General features: G+C 35.2%; 1 protein-coding gene across 1 annotated transcript; it reads left to right on the forward strand.

The window, feature by feature from the left end:
* Positions 1-3,535: 3,535 nt before the first annotated feature.
* LOC142322898 (uncharacterized) lies at positions 3,536-18,622 on the forward strand. The gene is made up of 2 exons (XM_075361992.1): positions 3,536-3,676; positions 15,834-18,622. The coding sequence occupies exon 2, from the start codon at positions 15,912-15,914 to the stop codon at positions 18,447-18,449; it is 2,538 nt and encodes an 845-aa protein (XP_075218107.1). The 5' UTR covers positions 3,536-3,676; positions 15,834-15,911; the 3' UTR covers positions 18,450-18,622.
* Positions 18,623-18,874: the final 252 nt, after the last annotated feature.

Genomic DNA, 18,874 nt, shown 5'->3' on the forward strand with positions numbered 1-18,874 from the left:
AAAGAAACAATCATACAGGAAAAAGAAAGGTAACATGAAGAAATATATCTAAAAAAAAAGACAAGAAGATGAATAATATAAAGAGGAAGAAACTGTTAAGACCAAAGAAAGATTAAAAAGATTAAGAAAAGATGATAAATTTAAAGAGAGAAAATTTAAAAACTAGAGAACGTTACACGAATTTAAATCAGAAGAATTATATCAAACTAAATATCGATTAAATAATTGGCAACAAAAAACAAATAAACGAAATGACGACTCCGACTTAGGGAGATTATTGTCCGACAATATCAGAGGAGTAATGAATTAAAAGATAAGTGTTTTTTGCAATTCATTAAAGATCGGGCATGTATGTCTCAGTGTATATGTTGTTCTTATGAGAGTCTATTTTTAACTCACTCTGTAGTTAACTTTAATGTAGATAAAATTAAACAGAAATTATATTAGAAAATCTAAAATTAATACGATTCCCAGTTATAATTTTCAATTAATATTAAATAATCAGATGTTTCACCAAATCTATTAAATATACGCATATTAATAATGCCTATTAAATTATATATACACATTTTTAAAAGTACTTAAAATTTTATTTCAGTAATAACTTCTAATTTTTTTCATGTTTTTTTTTTTTTATTGTTATTATTGAATTATTATTTATCTAACATTTTTTACAATCAGAGGTTAATAATTATTAATAAATCAATATATTTAAATTAAAAAAAGAGATGAAGTCTGATTCGAATCGATATGCCTTCCCCTTGTAAGATCCAAATATTTAATTAATTAAAATTTTATTTGGCTACCAATCTGGAACCAGTGAAAATAATTACCACTTATGATAGATATATCGTTGAAAAACTCTCAATGGGGACTTATTACTGCAGTTAAGAAAAAATCCAAAATCTATATTTTTTTTGGATTTTGGACTTTTTTGGAAAGTTTTAGTTCAGTCGATTGCAATCAAAAGGGGAGGTGCACAACTAGATGTTTCAGCAGTCCAAAATCCAAAATTTCAACATACTACGGCTAATCGTTTCTGAGTTATGTGAGATACACAAGATTCCTTTACTTCGTGCTAGGAAGTAAGAATTGAAAATTAGTAAACACGTTCTTTATGTGGTATAAGTGCAAACTATGAAAAGTTTTTTGAAATTTCGAATTTAAAGTGTTAAAATTGAGTAAAAATGAAATTTCCTATTTTTGAATTTCTCGATAACAGATGAACATATCAACTTGATCATGTGCCGTGTGGACGGATAACTTCAATATTCCTTTAAATATACAAATAAAATAACTGTTTTTCTGTCGGCGTACTACCTCCATTATTCATGATAATATGTAGCTCCTGTTTTTTATAACCAATCGATGATTACACGAATCAATCATAGAATACTGCCTATTCAGCTCCATTTTTAAAAAGCGCAACATGTCGCGTTCATTGTTCCTGCCTCGTACATTTTTTCTATCTTTATTTTCTTATTTACTGAAAATAAAATACAATGAATTCATTTTTTATTTTTGTTATAATATCATCATTCTATTTATCATTATCTATTTTTTTAATTCCATTAATTGATCTAATTGAAACAAAAATAATTATTTTTATCTCTATTTATGAATATATTCCCTAAAATACATAATGTCATTTAATATAAATTAAATTTATTTAGCTATTTTAATAAATTTTATTTATTATTCTGGTCTTATTTCAAAAGCGGACGCTTTTCCTAAATTGCATTTATGATAGTAAACAATAATTCTTATTTATTTTCTGAGTTTAGCGTACACCAATCGGGTTTCTTTTCGCTGATGATTTTAAAATCTCCATTTTGGTAGTACACGCTCCATATATTGGATGTTGAATGTAACCGAATGATTAACAATTTATAGTTAGGTATAATTTTGCCAACAATCAGAAATTATTTCGTCACAATTCTAATACACTTTTTATAACACATAATAATATGTCTTTCGTTCGATCGGGGACCAAATATACGAAACATTCTACAAATTTTCGCAGTCACCCACTGCTGAGGTTAAACGCTCATCATTTTGTATTTTCGCTTTGAAAAAAGGGATTCGTCTATTTCCACGTTCATATCATTCTCGTCTATTACGATCGGATTACGGAGTAACATTCCCGCACACAGTTCCCTTACTCTTCAATCAGTTCAAATTCTCATAAAAAAACTTAAAACTGTTCCAAGCTTACACGAAATAAACAACTTCCAATTTCAGTTTGTTGGATTTCAGCCACGTAAAATGAGCATAATTATGAGAACTCTTCTTTGCAAAATACGAAAAATATAGGATTATTTAAAATCCTTTTGTTTTGTAGAAAACGAACAGCATGGTTTTTTACCTGGCACCTCACGAGCTAAGTCAATCAATTCCATATCGGATGAAAATACAGAACCGGGACAACAGAGCAGATACTACCAGTACGTAATTAAAATAACACAAGCCTGCTGGGCTGGATGGACATTCAACATTTAAAGGGTTTTGTGCCCAAGACGAAGTTTATGCTTCTCAAGGGTGCAGACAAATTATCGTACAGGCGTAACCCCCGTATTAAATATAAAGGCTGTGTAATTAGACGAATTCTAGTTCATAATTACCTAGGTGTTTTGTTGATGAAAAATAGCTTTTTAGCAATCACATTAGGCAAGTAGCAGCGGATGCTGTCTCAGTGATGCACAAACTTAAGAGGATTGCTCGGAAAGACTATGGGTTGTCGGACTGTCAAATGTACGTGATGTACCGAGATGTCTTCGAAAGCATGGCCTCTTACGCGGCGCCGTTTGAGCGCATAGATTGGATATGAATAGAAAACTTCTTCAAAATTTAAGGAGTGCCTAGCATAGAGCCTTAATTTTATGCACTGCTGTTTTTAAAACAACCTCCTACGAGGCTACCACCGTATTGAGAAAGGTTTCCCAATCGATTTAGTGGTGAATGTTCGGGCAGCCATGTGGAAATTGCGAAGAGGCCAGGAGGCCTAGATATTTGGGATGCGGTTTCGGGCCGGGCCAGTACCGGAGCGGAACGGCGATCACTCGCACCGGATCTAAATTTCGTTCAATTGCCCATCTCTCGTCTGCGAAAGAGGCTACAGAACCTCGCGATGGAAGCATGTCAGCTGGAATGAGACACCACAACTAAGGGAAGATCCTTGTATAATTTATACAGGATTTGGGAGGGATGGTATGCCTCGAGCTCATTGTAAAGGGCAAAGGGTGCCCGGGTGCTCACCAACCACGCTAATGAACCAATATCTTTTTCGGTTCCACCTGGCAGCTGATGAGCTATGCGTCTGCGGGGAGATCCAGTCAAATGAACACCTGATGTTTGACTGTCCTGCCCTTGGGAGGTGGAGCAGAGATCGGGCAACCCTGAAACTTAGAGGTCAAGGGGAAAATTGGCCACTCACAAGCGGCGAGTCAATGTGGCGAGAACCGCATTGTCAGACCGTGTGGAAGTTCCTAGATGCGGTTCCTTTGCTCAACCGGCATCCGTAGTTTGCTTAAGGGAATCGGATGTCACAGAAGAAAAATTGATAAACCCGATAGAAAATTGGGTGTTCATTGCAGAAGAAGATAATACATTTGAAAATTCAATTGAGATAAATAATGAGGCGAGAGTTGAAGACCGTTGTTCGTACACAAAGCTGGATGTTAGTAAATTGTACCTCTTAAGACATTTTTCAACGATCATTACTTTTGTTTTTATAATAATATCCTAAACCAAAGAAATATATCCCACCCTACTAAAGGGCATTTGTATCTTTGCTTGTCTGTCTCTCTCTCTCTCTCTCTGCGCGCGCGCGCGCGCGCGCGCGCGCGTGTGTGTGTGTGTGTGTGTGCTAACACTCTTAGCTTAGCACCAAAATGTACTGATTAATAGCGGAAAATCCCGATTCCGGGGTTACATGTCTCCTGGTGGTCAGATATGTACTTGTTTTATTAATAAAAGAAAGGGATTATTAGTTAATATTTAGCAGAAAAATAGGATTCTTATTTGGCGGGAGGGAGTCGTTGGCGTGCACCCGGACGGCGCACATGTGGTCCGCTCTGCAGCAGTCTAGCTGCTGCAAAGCGGAATGGTAAATTTCAACAAGACTTAATTATCAAAACGCCGCTATAAAACGAGTATTTCTACAATTTTGTAGAATAATGTGAAATCAGTAACAGCTTAAATGGTTTTAGGCAAACCTACTCGAAAGCATAATGTCAGCTTATAAATAACTAAAACCGACTCAGATCATTCAACACAACCCAATCTTATATAAAACTGGATAAGATTAAAAGCGTTATCTCTATCTCAAGAAAGATATACCTTCCGATTAACGATATTTAATGAACGGGCAATCCCTCCCCCAGAATTAATTTTCTTACGCTCGAAAATGTTAAAAATAAATTTTTATTTAATTTAAAATTCTAAAAAGTTATTTGATATCCGTCTCTAACGTTGTTCAGTAATAAATTGGGATTCCTGACTATTTAATTTCTGTTTCTTATGTACATCTTTGGAAACTTTTGAATGTAATGAACTAATTTTTTTATCGTTCTCTAAGAAATATACGACTACTGTCTATTTCCACGGACGTTTATATTTATAATCGATCAAACAGTCCTTTATTCTAGTTTCGAATTTCAATTTTATTTTAGTCTCTCCTGCATATTCTAACATTCAGTTATTTTAACAAATAGGTTTACATAATGAATGCTATTTCGACGGGTTTTGTTTTAAGTTTAGCGATTCCCAAGCGGATTTCATTTCTAGTCCAGTAGCGATCTTCCACACGCCGTTCGATTTTGTTGATTGGCGAGGGATCCTTTTAAAGAATAAGACGGTTTGTTCTTAATCGATCTTTGAGTCGACGGAAGAATTGCAATTCATTACGATACGTATTTTAACCGATAAATGGAAAATCTTTGACCGGTAATGCGCTTGCACCCGTCTCTATAAAATATATCGTTTCTGTTAATGGATCGTTTTAGGTTTTAACTAGCTGTAGGGCGTGTCTACGGCACGTCTCCGCGGCTAGACCACCCCGGGCGGGTTGCCTTGGCGGGCGGCGTCTTGGAATGGGATTATTAGGTGTCCAAAATTGACTACCTCTTGTGTAAATATATATTTTTTTTTTAATAATGAAAATTGATATAACCAAAGTTAAATTAGAAATTTTACTCTAGAAATTGATACTAACGAATTGGGATTTTCCGCCAGTGTTCGGTACATTCCGGTGCTTACTTTTTGGTTATAGTTCATTATTTTAACAAAAAAATTTCATAAATAAAAATAAAAAAAAGGAAAAAAATTTTTAAAACACCATTCTTAAATTAAAGAGTTGCCTAAAGAGTGGGGTGCGATCGCACTCTACTCTTTAGGCCATTCATCACGCATACGAAAAAACTGGCAAAAACATCAAATTTTTAATTTGAAGCTATGACTTTCACATAATCTTACATATCACCATCAAAGCTTGTCAACAAATCCATTCTGATATCCCGTCCTAAAATTATTTTTTACCTTTTAGTGCGTTTAATTTAAGAGTGGTTTTTAAAAAGTTTTTTTTATACTCGTATATTTTTTAAATATATAAATTTGCACTCTTGCACCCGTATCGGTAAAAGATGTAATTTCTCTTAATTAACCGTTTTATCATTTAATAGCACCTTATTTTTAATAGATCTTTCTTTTCTCAACTAATTATATAAATAATATACTATTATTAATATTATTAGTTATTTTATACTAATTATATAAATAATACATTAATACCGAAGTTTTCAAGGTTCTCATCGAATTTCGGTCATTATTTTCATGATGAAGACGATATCGACTGAAGAAACCTGAAGCTTACGTTAAATAATTTTTAAAACTTTAAAATAAAGATAAATTTAATTCGAAAAGCGAACGACATTAAGAAAGAAAGAAATTCCCTGATATATCTAAATAGGAATGGAATGCAAAGTTAGCGGGAGTTCATAGATTCTCCTTTCGGATCGCAGAACCTGGACAGAGTCTCTTGCTGCTGGATGATTCAATCGGGCGTGTTTTTAAAAGGTTTATTTTAAGTGACGGGTCTAATTTTTCAAGTTTTGTCTTATTTAATATTTAGTATTTTTAAGGACGGATTTAATTGCATTCCAAGCCGTTGTTAAACCAGCGTTATCGAACCCATTTTATGGGCCGACCGCGGAAGGCTAGGCTTAGGCAACCTGTCCTCCCGACGTAATTCCCCTTCAGACCGTCCACTGAAATCCTTTCGGTGCTAACGCTTCATAGGCTAGCAGGAATACGCCACAACGGGGCACTAACTATATGGAGGGAGCAATGCGCCCCCTTTTCCGGAGGAGTCGCAATTGCTGATTTATGTTAATTTATATGTAAATTTTAAAGGAAGGGTTGTGTAGAAGCTCTTCATCCACTTCTGTTATGGCTGCCTTTCAGGACGCATCTCTGCTGGGCTCTTTTCCGGACTCCAGTCCGTGATGTTGGGACGAGTTGGTCTTCCTTCTACAATAAAGCCACCACAATAAACAAATGGTTTTTTCACTGCGGCCACGCGGTCCCCCCAACCCCTTCCCGGACACACGTGTGTCTGGAGATTAATATTATGTAGAGTAAAGAACTACTGTTTGCTTCTGAAAAGGCAATCGCCGCCCCAAAACCGCGATCGCGAATAGGTACCACCAAATTGTAAGTTTCCTATTCCCTTTCCTTTCAAGAAAGAAGACTGAAGGAACGAGCCCAGCAGCCATCAGCCCAGCAGTCACCTGAAGCCCAGCAGCCACCTGCCCAGCAGCCACTGACAGCATGGAAGAAAGAAGAAACCTGCACTTTCCCCCGTTCAACCCTTCGGGGCCTCGGGAATACTAAGGTTAATGGTATGTAACTTCGGTTACTACCAATTCTCGGAAAGTGCAGGCCAAAGAAGAATGAAGAGGTCCCTCTACATTTATGTATGCTTTATCCTACTATTTTGTTCCAAAACTTTTTAGTTTTACAAAAATCAAAAAACTATAGGTCTATTAATTGCATATCTTTTAACTGATTTTTAAAAAATCATATTTTATTAAAAGTTTAATCAAAATATTACAATAAACTCTCATCATAATTTACCCCCACCACTAAAAAAAGAAATCTTAGGTAACCTTTTATTGGCTGTACGTTTTTCAGTGGGATTTTTTTCTAGTTTATTCCATTTAACGTAGTAAATGTAGAAAAATCAAAAAGGTTTCTTGGAAGGTGATTTTGGTGGATTTTTTGTCTTCAGTCATGTGACTGGTTTGATGCAGCTCTCCAAGATTCCCTATCTAGTGCCAGTTGTTTCATATTGGTATACCTCCTACATCTTACATCTCTAAAAGTTTATTTTACAAATTCCAAACGTTGCTTGCCTGCACAGTTTTTCCCTTCTACCTGTCCCTCCAATATCAAAGCGATTATTCCAGGATGCCTTAATACGTGGCCTATAAATCTTTCTCTTCTTTTAATTATAATTTTCATAAGTCTTCTTTCTTCATCGATTTGTCGCAATACGTCTTCATTTGTCACTTTATCCACCCGTCTGATTTTTAACACTCTTCTACGCCATCATATTTCAAAAGCTTCTAATTTTTTTTTCTTAGAAACTCCGACCAAGTTTCACTTTCATATAAAGCTACGCTCCACATATACTTTCAAAAATATTTTCCTGACGTTTAAATTAATTTTTAATATAAGAAAATTATATTTCTGACTGAAAGAACGTTTCGCCTGTGCTATTCGACATTTTATATCGCTCCTTTTTTCACTGTTATTCAAATCTAAACTCTTCTTTTACATCAATAACTGCTATTTCTATGTAAATATTAAAAAGTAACGAGGATAGCAAACATCCTTGTCGGATTCCCTTTTTTTACGGTTTCTTTCTTATGCTCTTCGATTATTACTGTTGCATTTTGGTCCTGTAAATTTTATCTCTATAATTGAACCCTACATTTTTTAAAATGCTGAACATTTTATTCCAGTCTACGTTATGAAATGTCTTTTCTAAGTTTATAAATACCATGTATGTCGTTTTGTTTTTTTTTAATCTTCCTTCTACTATTAATCTGAGGCCTAAAATTGCTTCCCTTGTCCCTATACTTTTTCTGAAACCAAATTGGTCTTCTCCTAACACTTCTTCTACTCTCCTCTCAATTCTTCTATACAGAATTCTAATTAAGATTGTTGATGCATGAGTAGTTAAGCCAATTGTTTATTTTTTTTATTGTGATCGCGAAAAATTTCAGTTTTCAGATTTCAACGGAAATATCCATTTTGACCATCCTTGAATCCATTTTCACTAGTTTCGGTGTGACGTCTGTACGTATGTGTGTGTATGTATCTCGAATAATTCATAAACGATTAGCCGTAGGATGTTGAAATTTTAAATTTAGGACTGTTGTCACATCTAACTGTGTGACAAAACCTACCTTTTTGATTGAAATCGATTGGACCAAAAGTGTCCAAAATCCCCAAAGCAATTGATTTTTTGACGTTTCTTAACTGCAGTAATAAGCCCTCACTTAGAGCTTTCCAACGATTATCATAAGTGGTACATATCTTCATCTGTTGCAGAGTTGTAGTATTAAAAAAAATTGTGTAAAATTTGTAAATTTAGTAGGCGTACAAAGAAGACATATGCTGTCCGCATCAGATTTTTTAGATTCAGTTTCTAGTTAATGTATTTATTACAAAAATGAAAGTAAAGTTTTTATGTCCGCTTCAGAAATTAATTAATTTATAACCGCATTATATTTTTCGCGTGTTAATATTTCGAGTCGCCGACTAAAGAATGTTTTGAAAGAGATAGCTTTTGTGTATGATTTGTGTATTCGTGTATGATTCACGCGAATGATATAATGAAAAGAAACACAATTTGATGTATTTAATTAAATTTGGTAAACGCTTGTTAAAATTTTCTTTATTTACTCTCAGCCATAATTGTACGCGTATTATTAGTAAGAAAAGATAATTTTATTTTTTAACTTATTATGTCGCAATAGGTTCAAATAATCTAATATTCCATTTGCAAGCTCAAATGAGGATTACGGATAAAACAGGTTCACTGTAGGAGGATGTGACGCTGAAGTTCCCTTCCATTATTTACGTTGAGGTTTACTAGCTAGTTCTTCACGGCATTTCAAAAGTTTATGTACGTGTTGTCCGGAACCAGGATGTACATATTCTATTGAAGATTAGCAGACCCGGAAATGTTTCGCCATTGCTAGATTTCTGTATAGTATATATATATATATATATATATATTTATATATTAAAAGAAGACAATTGAAAATTTGATAAAAAAGTAAAAAACTAAACATTACGGAACTTTACAAAATTTAACCTTTCACCTTATCTCCTTTTTCCCTTCTTCCTTTTTCCCTTTATCCCTTTTTCCCGCACGTAAATCGATCCAGTAGTTTTTTAGTCTATAGCGGACGCACATACGAACATTGTTTTATATATATATATATATATATATATATATATATAGAAGAAGAAATTATGTTTGTATATTTGTTTGTTTGTTTCGTAAATATCTCGATACCGACGCCACCTAGCAAAAATAGTTCTTTTCACGTAAGTAATACATATTATGAATATGAGCCAAATCGGGTCATAAATAAATTTTTTCGAAATGTCTTGACCCCAGTGCCACCTTTTTTTTTCTTCTACTCCTCCTCTAGGTCGGTCCGGGCTGATGGGTATAACTCCAGCCAGAGGAGTATCTGGTTACTCTAACAAGCCTCCCACCAACCGGCTGTATATACGGCATGGTAGGTTGGCTCGCCGGTCAGCTCTTTTGAGGAGTCTTTATTGTGCCCTTTCTTGACGCCGTGTCCGGACATATCTGCCCAAAACACAGTGCCGGGTCTTTTCTCTTTTACTGTGCGTACCATCCCCTGGAGTCCCCAGAGGATCATAGGCACTGGCACACCTGGGCATGCCAGCCCTCACCTCTGGGGCTGTCCTCCCGTTCCTGTACTTATAGCCCCGGCGCCGCTCCTCTTGATCTTTACTCCTGATTACTTCTGTGAGGTATGTGTTGACTCTCCTCCAATGTTCCTCGCTTTGTAACATGTAGTTCACAAGAGTATCTGGTGTGCACTGTGCAATGTCCGCCCTATTCGGTTGTAAACAAAACATTTATTTAAATAAATTACAGAATTATATTTAAATTATTACAGAGTGATTTAACAGGATATACAGATACTTTGGCAGCTTATTCTATATGTAAAAATAAATAAAAAAGTACATATAAACAAAGGTCCGGAAACGCTTCGTTAACGAGTTACGGCTGGCGAAATTTTCGCTCAAACTTCATATCCTCCAGTGAAATGAAGCCACCATAGAAATTCATGGGACCCAAAAATGTAAGCTAATTAGACAACAATTAAATTTTTTGAATTGTAATTGAGTTTTTTCTGTACGCTTGCAGTCGATTTTCAGTTCATTAGAGCAATTTTCCTGCTAGTGCAAGCAGACAGCAGTAATATTTCCATACTTATTTTCCAATAAGTATGGAAATTTTACGCAAAATTTTACGTTGCATTGTTGCTCCCGAAAAACGCATATTACAAAAACCGCTACTAATACTTACACACGTTGCACTCAAATTACAATAACACAAAAACTGAAAAAGATATCAACAATCCAAAAACTCATAGTTACATAGGAGGTTATACGGAACTCAATATTGCCAACCGCACGTCATTAAATATCTCCGTTGGCGGGTAATTAAAAAAATTCGGTTATTCTTTGAACAGACCTCATTCATATATGTCGATATGCTGCACGTGAAGGCAATGATACGACCGCAGTTGAAGAATATCGACAACGTTATCCTAATCGCAATATTCCAAACCTAAGAAATATTAGTACGGCATCATTTCGTATGTTACGGGAGATAATGGCTGGCCACCACACAGATAAAGTTCCAAGCTCTTTAAGTGGTGGGCAGGTACCAGCTGGCATTCATCGACCAAGGCGTGACAGGAAATTACTGTCTTTTTAATATAATAACATGGGGTGCGCCTCCCCGGTTTATTTTTATTTTATGTCAAGTGAGCGGTTGGGAAACGTAAGCAGGTGGTGTATGGCATCTCGCTTAGTCCGCTCACACTGTTAGGTAAGCTAACACAGTTAGGAGCTGTTAGATTATTGGTCGCTAAACTGTTTTTGAGGTACAGTAGCCGCTTTTGGCACAGACATTTGGTCATATGCTCTAGGGCGACCGAATGGGGTGGTGGTGGGAGAAATGCTAGTTAACCAATGTTATGGGAAACAGGATCTCTTTCTACCAATAATCGTACCCCTTATGACCGTCCTCTCCAGCATGATGTTAATATCGATGAAAGTATTACTTTTGCTGTTAAGCGCAGTCTCGATAACAGTACAACACGTCTTTCCAACCGGTTCAGAGTTTCACAAACTAAAGTTTACCTTTATCCGTATCTAAACAAAAAGTACAATCCTCCCAAAAGTACCCTGCCCTTCGCTTGGCGTTCTGCAATCGGTTTAATACTCATCGACAACTTTTCAAGTACATTTTATTTGCCGATGAGTCACGGTACACTCGTGATGAGGTAAACAACATGAGAAACCAATACCCACGAACAGAAGTGAACCCTCATGCGACTGTGGAACGCAACGTTCAACAGCGATTTGCCATTAATGTATGGTGTGGGATTATTCATAATCACTCGAGTGGGCCGTTTATTTTCTAAGGGGCCATAACAGATGAGGCATACTTACAGTTTTTCAGGAAAAATTACAGCCATTATTTGAAGATATTCCTCTTGCAACACGATGCCGGAAGACAGAGTGAGCAACATAAAACAAAATCCATAACGTAACCGCCGCAGAATCGGTAGGTTATGTTAAAATGAAATTTTATGAATGATACGGATAAATTAAATAAGAAAAACATAAAACGTAATTTAAATGTTGCATTTATTTACCTTATTGTTACAAAATATGTTCAAAATGACTGCCCTGGGCATCGATGTAATCTTGTACTCGACTGATCATATCGAGAGTCGTCTGATGCAAACCGTTGTCAGGGGGTTGATTTCTCGTTGAATTTTTACCTTCAGTTCATCAATATTGTGGGAATTAAAGGCATAAACTCTCTCCTTTAAGTAGCCTCAAAGGAAAAAATTGTAATAGACAACTCTGGGAAACGTAGAGGCTGCCGTCCTCTGCTGACAGCTCGTTCATTTGTGAAAGCTGCATGAACGCGATTCAGTGAAACGTTTGATGAGTGACAAGTTACTCCGTCTTGTTGGAAAAAGCTGCATTCTTTTTTATTATCAGTTAATTGCGCATAGAATTCTTCGAAAATTGTGAGGCAAACTTGTTTATTGATAGTCCGGTAAAAATATATTGGTCGCACTATAGGATTACCAGAAACGCCACACCAAACACCAATTTTCTCATCGTGAAGTGAACGCTCGAATATCTCGTGAGGATTCCTCACCATCCAACACCTTTCTTTTTCCTGTTTAGCCTCCGGTAACTACCGATTAGATAATACTTCAGAGGAGGATGAATAAGGATGATATGTATGAGTGTAAATGTAGTGTAGTCTTGTACATTCTCAGTTCGACCAATCCTGAGATGTGTGGGTAATTGAAACCCAACCACCAAAGAACACCGGTATTCACGATCTAGCATTCAAATCCATGTCAAAATAACTGGCTTTACTAGGACTTGAACGCTGGAACTCTCGGCTTCCAAATCAGCTGATTTGGGAAGACGCGTTCACCACTAGACCACCCCGGTGGGTACCATCCAATACCTGGTTTTCTGCTAATTAACGTGGCCGGATAAATGAAACCGTGCCTCGTCTGACATGAAATACGACATCGGATTTATCTGTCCACCGATAATGTTTTCGAGAAGCCAGTTGCAATAATCAAGTCGTTTCGGTTTGTCTGACTCCTTCAGCTGTTGCACAGTTGTAACGCGGTACGTTTTCAATTTTAATTCATGGAGAATTTTACAAGATTTGTGTTTAACACCAGATTGTTGGTATAATTTGCGTAGTGATTTTTTTGGACCGGCAGTAAATCTCCTTTCTATATCGGCAATGGCCTGTGGAGTCCTAAAAGAAGATCGCCTATTTCGTTTTTCATTTGAAACCGAACCTGTTGTACGTCACTTTTTAACTAAATCGTGTATTTTATTCTTCGCTAGGACACAGGACACAGAACAAATATAGACCTCAGCTATAACTACCCTCTCCTGGTTTGAATGAGGCATTTTACACAAACACAACTGCACTCACAATATTGCACTGCAACAAACCGTATACTACACTGACACGTAACCACCTGACAAACGGCAGCAACAATCAACAGTAACATATATATCCACTAGTCGCGCTAGTTGTGTGAAAGGCATTCATAAATTGTGTCGGATAGCGGTTTCATTATGGGTTAGGTTTTATGTTGCTCACTTTGTACTTCCAGCACAACATTTCCAGCACAGTCACTACATTTCTCTCATATTGTTTCCGCCTATTTAAATCAGCAATTCCCAGATAAATGGATCGGTCGAAGCGGTTCATAATCCTAGCCATCCAGTTCACCAGATCTTACGCTGATAGATTTTTGTGTACGGGTTGGATGAAGTCTAAGGTGTCCATATTATTGATGCTTTTCCGCTGTTAAATAACAGCCGCAATGAATTAGAAGGAGCAACACGAGCAATTTACAAACGTGCATTGAAGTAAATGGAAACATTTTTGAAAATTTATTGTAAAAATTATTAATTTTTTACGTTAGAAATCATTTTTCAGTTAAATTTAGCTTTGTACTGCTCTAAAGAAAATTCCATTTTATTTAACTGTTATTCGCTTTCTGTTTACTTTATTTATATTGTTCTGTTTATAATTAAATTTCTTATAAGTTTTATTAATGAGTTTTTTTTTGTTTACTGGCAATTTATTTAAGTCAAAACGTAACAAGTCAAAACAAAAAAAAAGTCAAACGAAAAAAAGTGCGTTTTTGTACTGCCGTTTTTTGCATTTTTCCGGCCCTGTCTTAAAATTCGGAAACCTATACCGTAGTCTCTTCCATCCTTTCCTTCGTTGGAATCTCTTTCTCATCCGTCTTCGAGGCAATCGGCCAGTTTCTACCTGTCTGTTCGCAGGATGTATTTCATTCCCTCTTACTAGCCGTCTACGGGAGACATTTCTCGATCCGCCACCTGAGGACGTAACCTCAGAGAACAGGCTCCCCGAGAGCAGAGTAATATTGGTTCTGTAAATAAATAATTTTTTAATCGTATTTTAGAAGCGGTAGAAAAATCTTTTAAAGGAGTCGGTAATAAATTTAAAATGACAACTAAATATAAGTTCTTTGTTGTAGATTATTTAAAATTTTTACTTATTCATTCTCACGTTTCGAGTTGGGTCCGGTCCGGCAGGTAAAAAGGATCGGAGTCCAGGGAAAACCAATTAAAAATTAGTACTGTGAAATGAGTTTACGCGAGACGATATAATATCATTTCGCGAGGAGAGTCTGCGATGGAGTTCGCAGACTCTCCTCGAGACGATCAAGTTCGGCAAAATCAGTTTAAGCGAGACGTTATGGTGTCAGTTCCGCGAGTAGAGTCTTCAGTGTCAGTCAGCGAGTGTTCTGCGCGAAGATCAGTGAAGGAGCGAATTTCTAGTTCAGGTTCGACGCAATTACGTTGAAATTACAAGTAATTCCAGTACATGAAAACAAGAAATGGTTCGGTGAGTTACTGAAAAACTAAGAGAAAGAGATAATGTATTAAATTTCATTCATAAACTGTTAGGGTAGTTTTATTTGGGACAGAAAATGTATTTGTAGTGAAAGAACTTTATACTCGTTTTATCTATTTTACTATTGTTGTTGTTAATACAAGACTGGTGGTTAAAAGTATTAAGACTAGCGGTCGACCCACCAGGTTGGTCTAGTGGTGAACACGTCTTCCCAAATTAGCTGATTTGGAAGTCGAAAGTTCCAGCGTTCAAATTCTAGTAAAGGCAGTTACTTTTATACAGATTTATATAATAGATCGTGGATACCGGTGTTCTTTGGTGGTTGGGTTTCAATTAACCACACATCTCAGGAGTGGTCAAACTGAGACTGAACAAGACTACACTTCATTTACACTCATACATATCATCCTCACTCATCCTCTGAAGTAATAACTGAACGGTAATTCCCGGAGGCTAAACAGGAAAAAGGAAGACTAGCGGTCATGCTAATGTCTTTTGTCAATGGTACTGAATTCTGGTTTTAATTATTTATCTACCTGTAAATAAATTTTGTCGATTAATTTAAATCCTGTTTTGTACGTAATCATTGTTATTTATTATTAACAATTATTACTGTTACTGTTGTTGTTGTTAGTATTTTTATTATTCTAATTATTATTGTGATTAATTTATTATTGTCGTTTATTATTATCATTACAATTCCAATTGTTATTATAATTGATCTGTCTCGTATTAATTATGTTCTTTAAATAAGAAAATTGTAATTATTTAAACATTTCCAATTGACAATCTCTCAATATCCTGATCAAGCTGCGAACACACGACAATACATATATATATATATATATATATATATATATATATATATATATATATATATATATATACATATATAATTTAAACAAACTTAATCTCCTTTTTATACGAAGTAAATGATAAACTTAAAGAAATTTAAATGAAAATAATGGATAACAAAGTAAAAAACGAATTTATTTTTTTTAATTTAATTTAAAATTGTAACAGAATGTTTCGTATGTTTCAGAATAAAATTCAAAAACTACCGGATCCTGAAGAGTGTAAAAAAATTAATGAAATCTTTAATCGAGACGAAAATTATAATATGATAAGCTACGATGGAAATCTGTTTGATTCGTTGAAGGAAGGAATGGATTCAATAGTTTTTCCCGATAAAAAGGAAAAGATGAATACCATATTTTTTGTCGGAAATACTGGATCCGGTAAATCGACTTTGGTACAGATATTGGGATCCGATAACACCGAAATATATTCGAAACCGATACACGAAGGTTCAAATGACTTTCTTATTATCGATAAAAACAAAATAGGAAGAGATACGATAACATCTCAAACTTTGTATCCTGAATTATTGGTCGATAAAGAAACAAATTTTGTACTTTGCGATAATCCTGGATTTCGTGACACAAGAAGCGCTATTCATGAAATAATTGCCATGTATGCGATGAGAAAAGTATTACAGAATACTAAAAAAATTAAAATCGTAATAGTTTCGACTCACGCATCCTTACAAAAAGGAATGTATCGCGATGATTTCACAAATTTATTAAAACATCTCGGCGATTTATGTTTAGATATAGATAAATATAAAAAAAGTATTTATTTAATAGGTAATAAAGTTGAAAATACGGCTACTGCTACAAAAAATGGAGTTAAAATCGTTTCGGATGAAAACATAATACATAGTATGGCGTATTTTTTAAACGAAGTAAAAACAAGTTTTAGCGATGAAAATAATGCATTTAATATATCGGATAAAGTAACATTTTTCAAAAAGTCTATAAAAGTTATAAATGCGCTTCTTGAGGACAGAAACGGTAAAATATACCGTCGTATGAAAATTCTACGTCGACCGATGGAAGAAGGGCCGCTGTCAGGGATAGAAATACTTCAAACAGAAAGACAGAGTATAAGAAACATGTTGCTTAACGAAGAAAATCTAATAGACGTGAACGAAAACGATTTCAGATTTGCTTTAACGGAAAGCGCATTTTTATATTTAGAGGAACTATTTCAGAAAATGAACGCTTACATAACAATATTATCGAAAACAATAAGCGCTTATATCGAAAATTATTACGACAACTTAATCGATTCAAATACCGATCTCGATTACATAACGACTACTTTATTCGGCATAAAAAGAAATTTAAAACGATTATCATACGATATAGGCATTAGTAAAAATCCCGGTGAATATGTACAAGTAATTACAAATTTTTCTAACGAACATAATCTGGAACTGAATTGTTTGACTTCGCTGCAGAATATTACAGCATTAAATAATTATTTGGTACAGTTGGAGGAATTACGGAACTCTAGCAGTTATACTCCGTTAACGTGGAACATGTCTATTAAGGGGTTATCTGATATCATCGAAGATAAAATCGAACGTTACACCTTTCTGAAAGATTCATTAGAGATTCTATCCGAATTAAAATATCAAAAAAACAGAAAAAATATTTTAACAGCGTTTCAAAAGAACAATAAATTACCTACGATTAATGAAGATAACTTTCAAACTTTTTTAACAAAATTGTCCTTGGAGACACGATACGGTGAAATGAAAATCGATTTTAACACTCTGGAAAAATTAAATAGTATCGCAAATATAACGTTAAAACACAGCCATAGTTCCATATGCGACGAAGAAACGTTGGTATTAAAGGGGTATTTTATAATTTTAAGCGAATTGGATGGATTACATGCGTTATGTGAAGACGCCAAAAAAATCGTTATTCTGGCTGTTCATACGGTTTTTATCGATAGCGATTTGAAAAACGAATGGCTTAGTGGGAAAGACGTAACGATAATAGCCCCTGTTTGGGAGGTCGTAGGTTGTGGAAAAATAAGTGTCGACGGTATAAAATGGGGTAATGCTTTACCGAAAGCAAACTTAGGTGAAATAGGAAGAAATGGGAAGAGCGGAGGTCCCGGTGGAAACTTTTTCGGTATAGAAATAAATTTCAAAAACGGCGGAAATCTAATAATAAGTGCGAGCGGCGGTGAAGGTCAAAACGGACAAGAAGGAGGGGACGGTGCACGGGGAGAAAAAGGGTCAGATGGAGACGAAAGTGCAGCCGAGTTTGAAGATAGTAACACAAAAATATATATCATTGTTAACTATAAAACAGAGTCCTACATCGATAAAGGAAAAAGAGGAGGATTCGGTGGCGACAGCGGTGCCGGTGGAAAAGGAGGATTTGGAGGAAAAAAAGGTTCGGTAAAATTATTTAACATCGGTAACGAACCCGATGAAGTAGCTATTGTTACTGAAGAAGGGAAACGAGGAGCAGATGGAAAAGACGGAATACCGGGTAAGGGCGGAGTTAAAGGCTGCGATAGAAGGGTTAATAAAGAGACGACCTACTTTTTATTTATTCCGGTCAGCCGAAACCAGGTGAGTACGGATGTAAATTGTGGCCAACAAGCTCCCGATGTAAGTGTTCGAAGAACAACGACTAATGTTGAGGAATCATTTATCGATATGACCAACAATGACAGTCCTGTATGCATACATATAATGAACTTCGAAAATTATTATTTAAAAGAATACCACAATTTACTAACGGACGGTATCCCTATACGTTTTATAAACAAAATGAAATCGACTAAATATTAATAATGGTAAATAAAGAAGTAATATCTCAAAAGTTTTGCATATATATGGCTTAAATCAAGAAATTATGATTTTTAATTTTTAATACTGTCTTGAGGAAAATACATTCTACTGTTTCTTTGCACAATATTAAATTCTTTAATCTGAAAACATTAAATAAGTAATTTTAATATCTCAATCAATATGAAAGCCGTACGTCAAAAAGTGCCTTTTTCATGTTGCATGTTCCATCATATTATTTAATGACATAAATGGTTTACGTCCAACTTCCATGTTTTTCTCCATAGTATGACTACAATATATTTGATATATTAGAGTCAAGTCCTTTTTTCAATATTTTTATTTACATAAACATAAATTTCTACAAAATATTCAATTTATTCTACGTTAAATATTGAAAGAGATTCTATTTTAGTTAACAGAAAAAA

The sequence above is a fragment of the Lycorma delicatula genome, chromosome 1 (assembly GCF_047948215.1).
Source record: "Lycorma delicatula isolate Av1 chromosome 1, ASM4794821v1, whole genome shotgun sequence".
NCBI classification, from domain to species: Eukaryota; Metazoa; Arthropoda; class Insecta; order Hemiptera; family Fulgoridae; genus Lycorma; species Lycorma delicatula.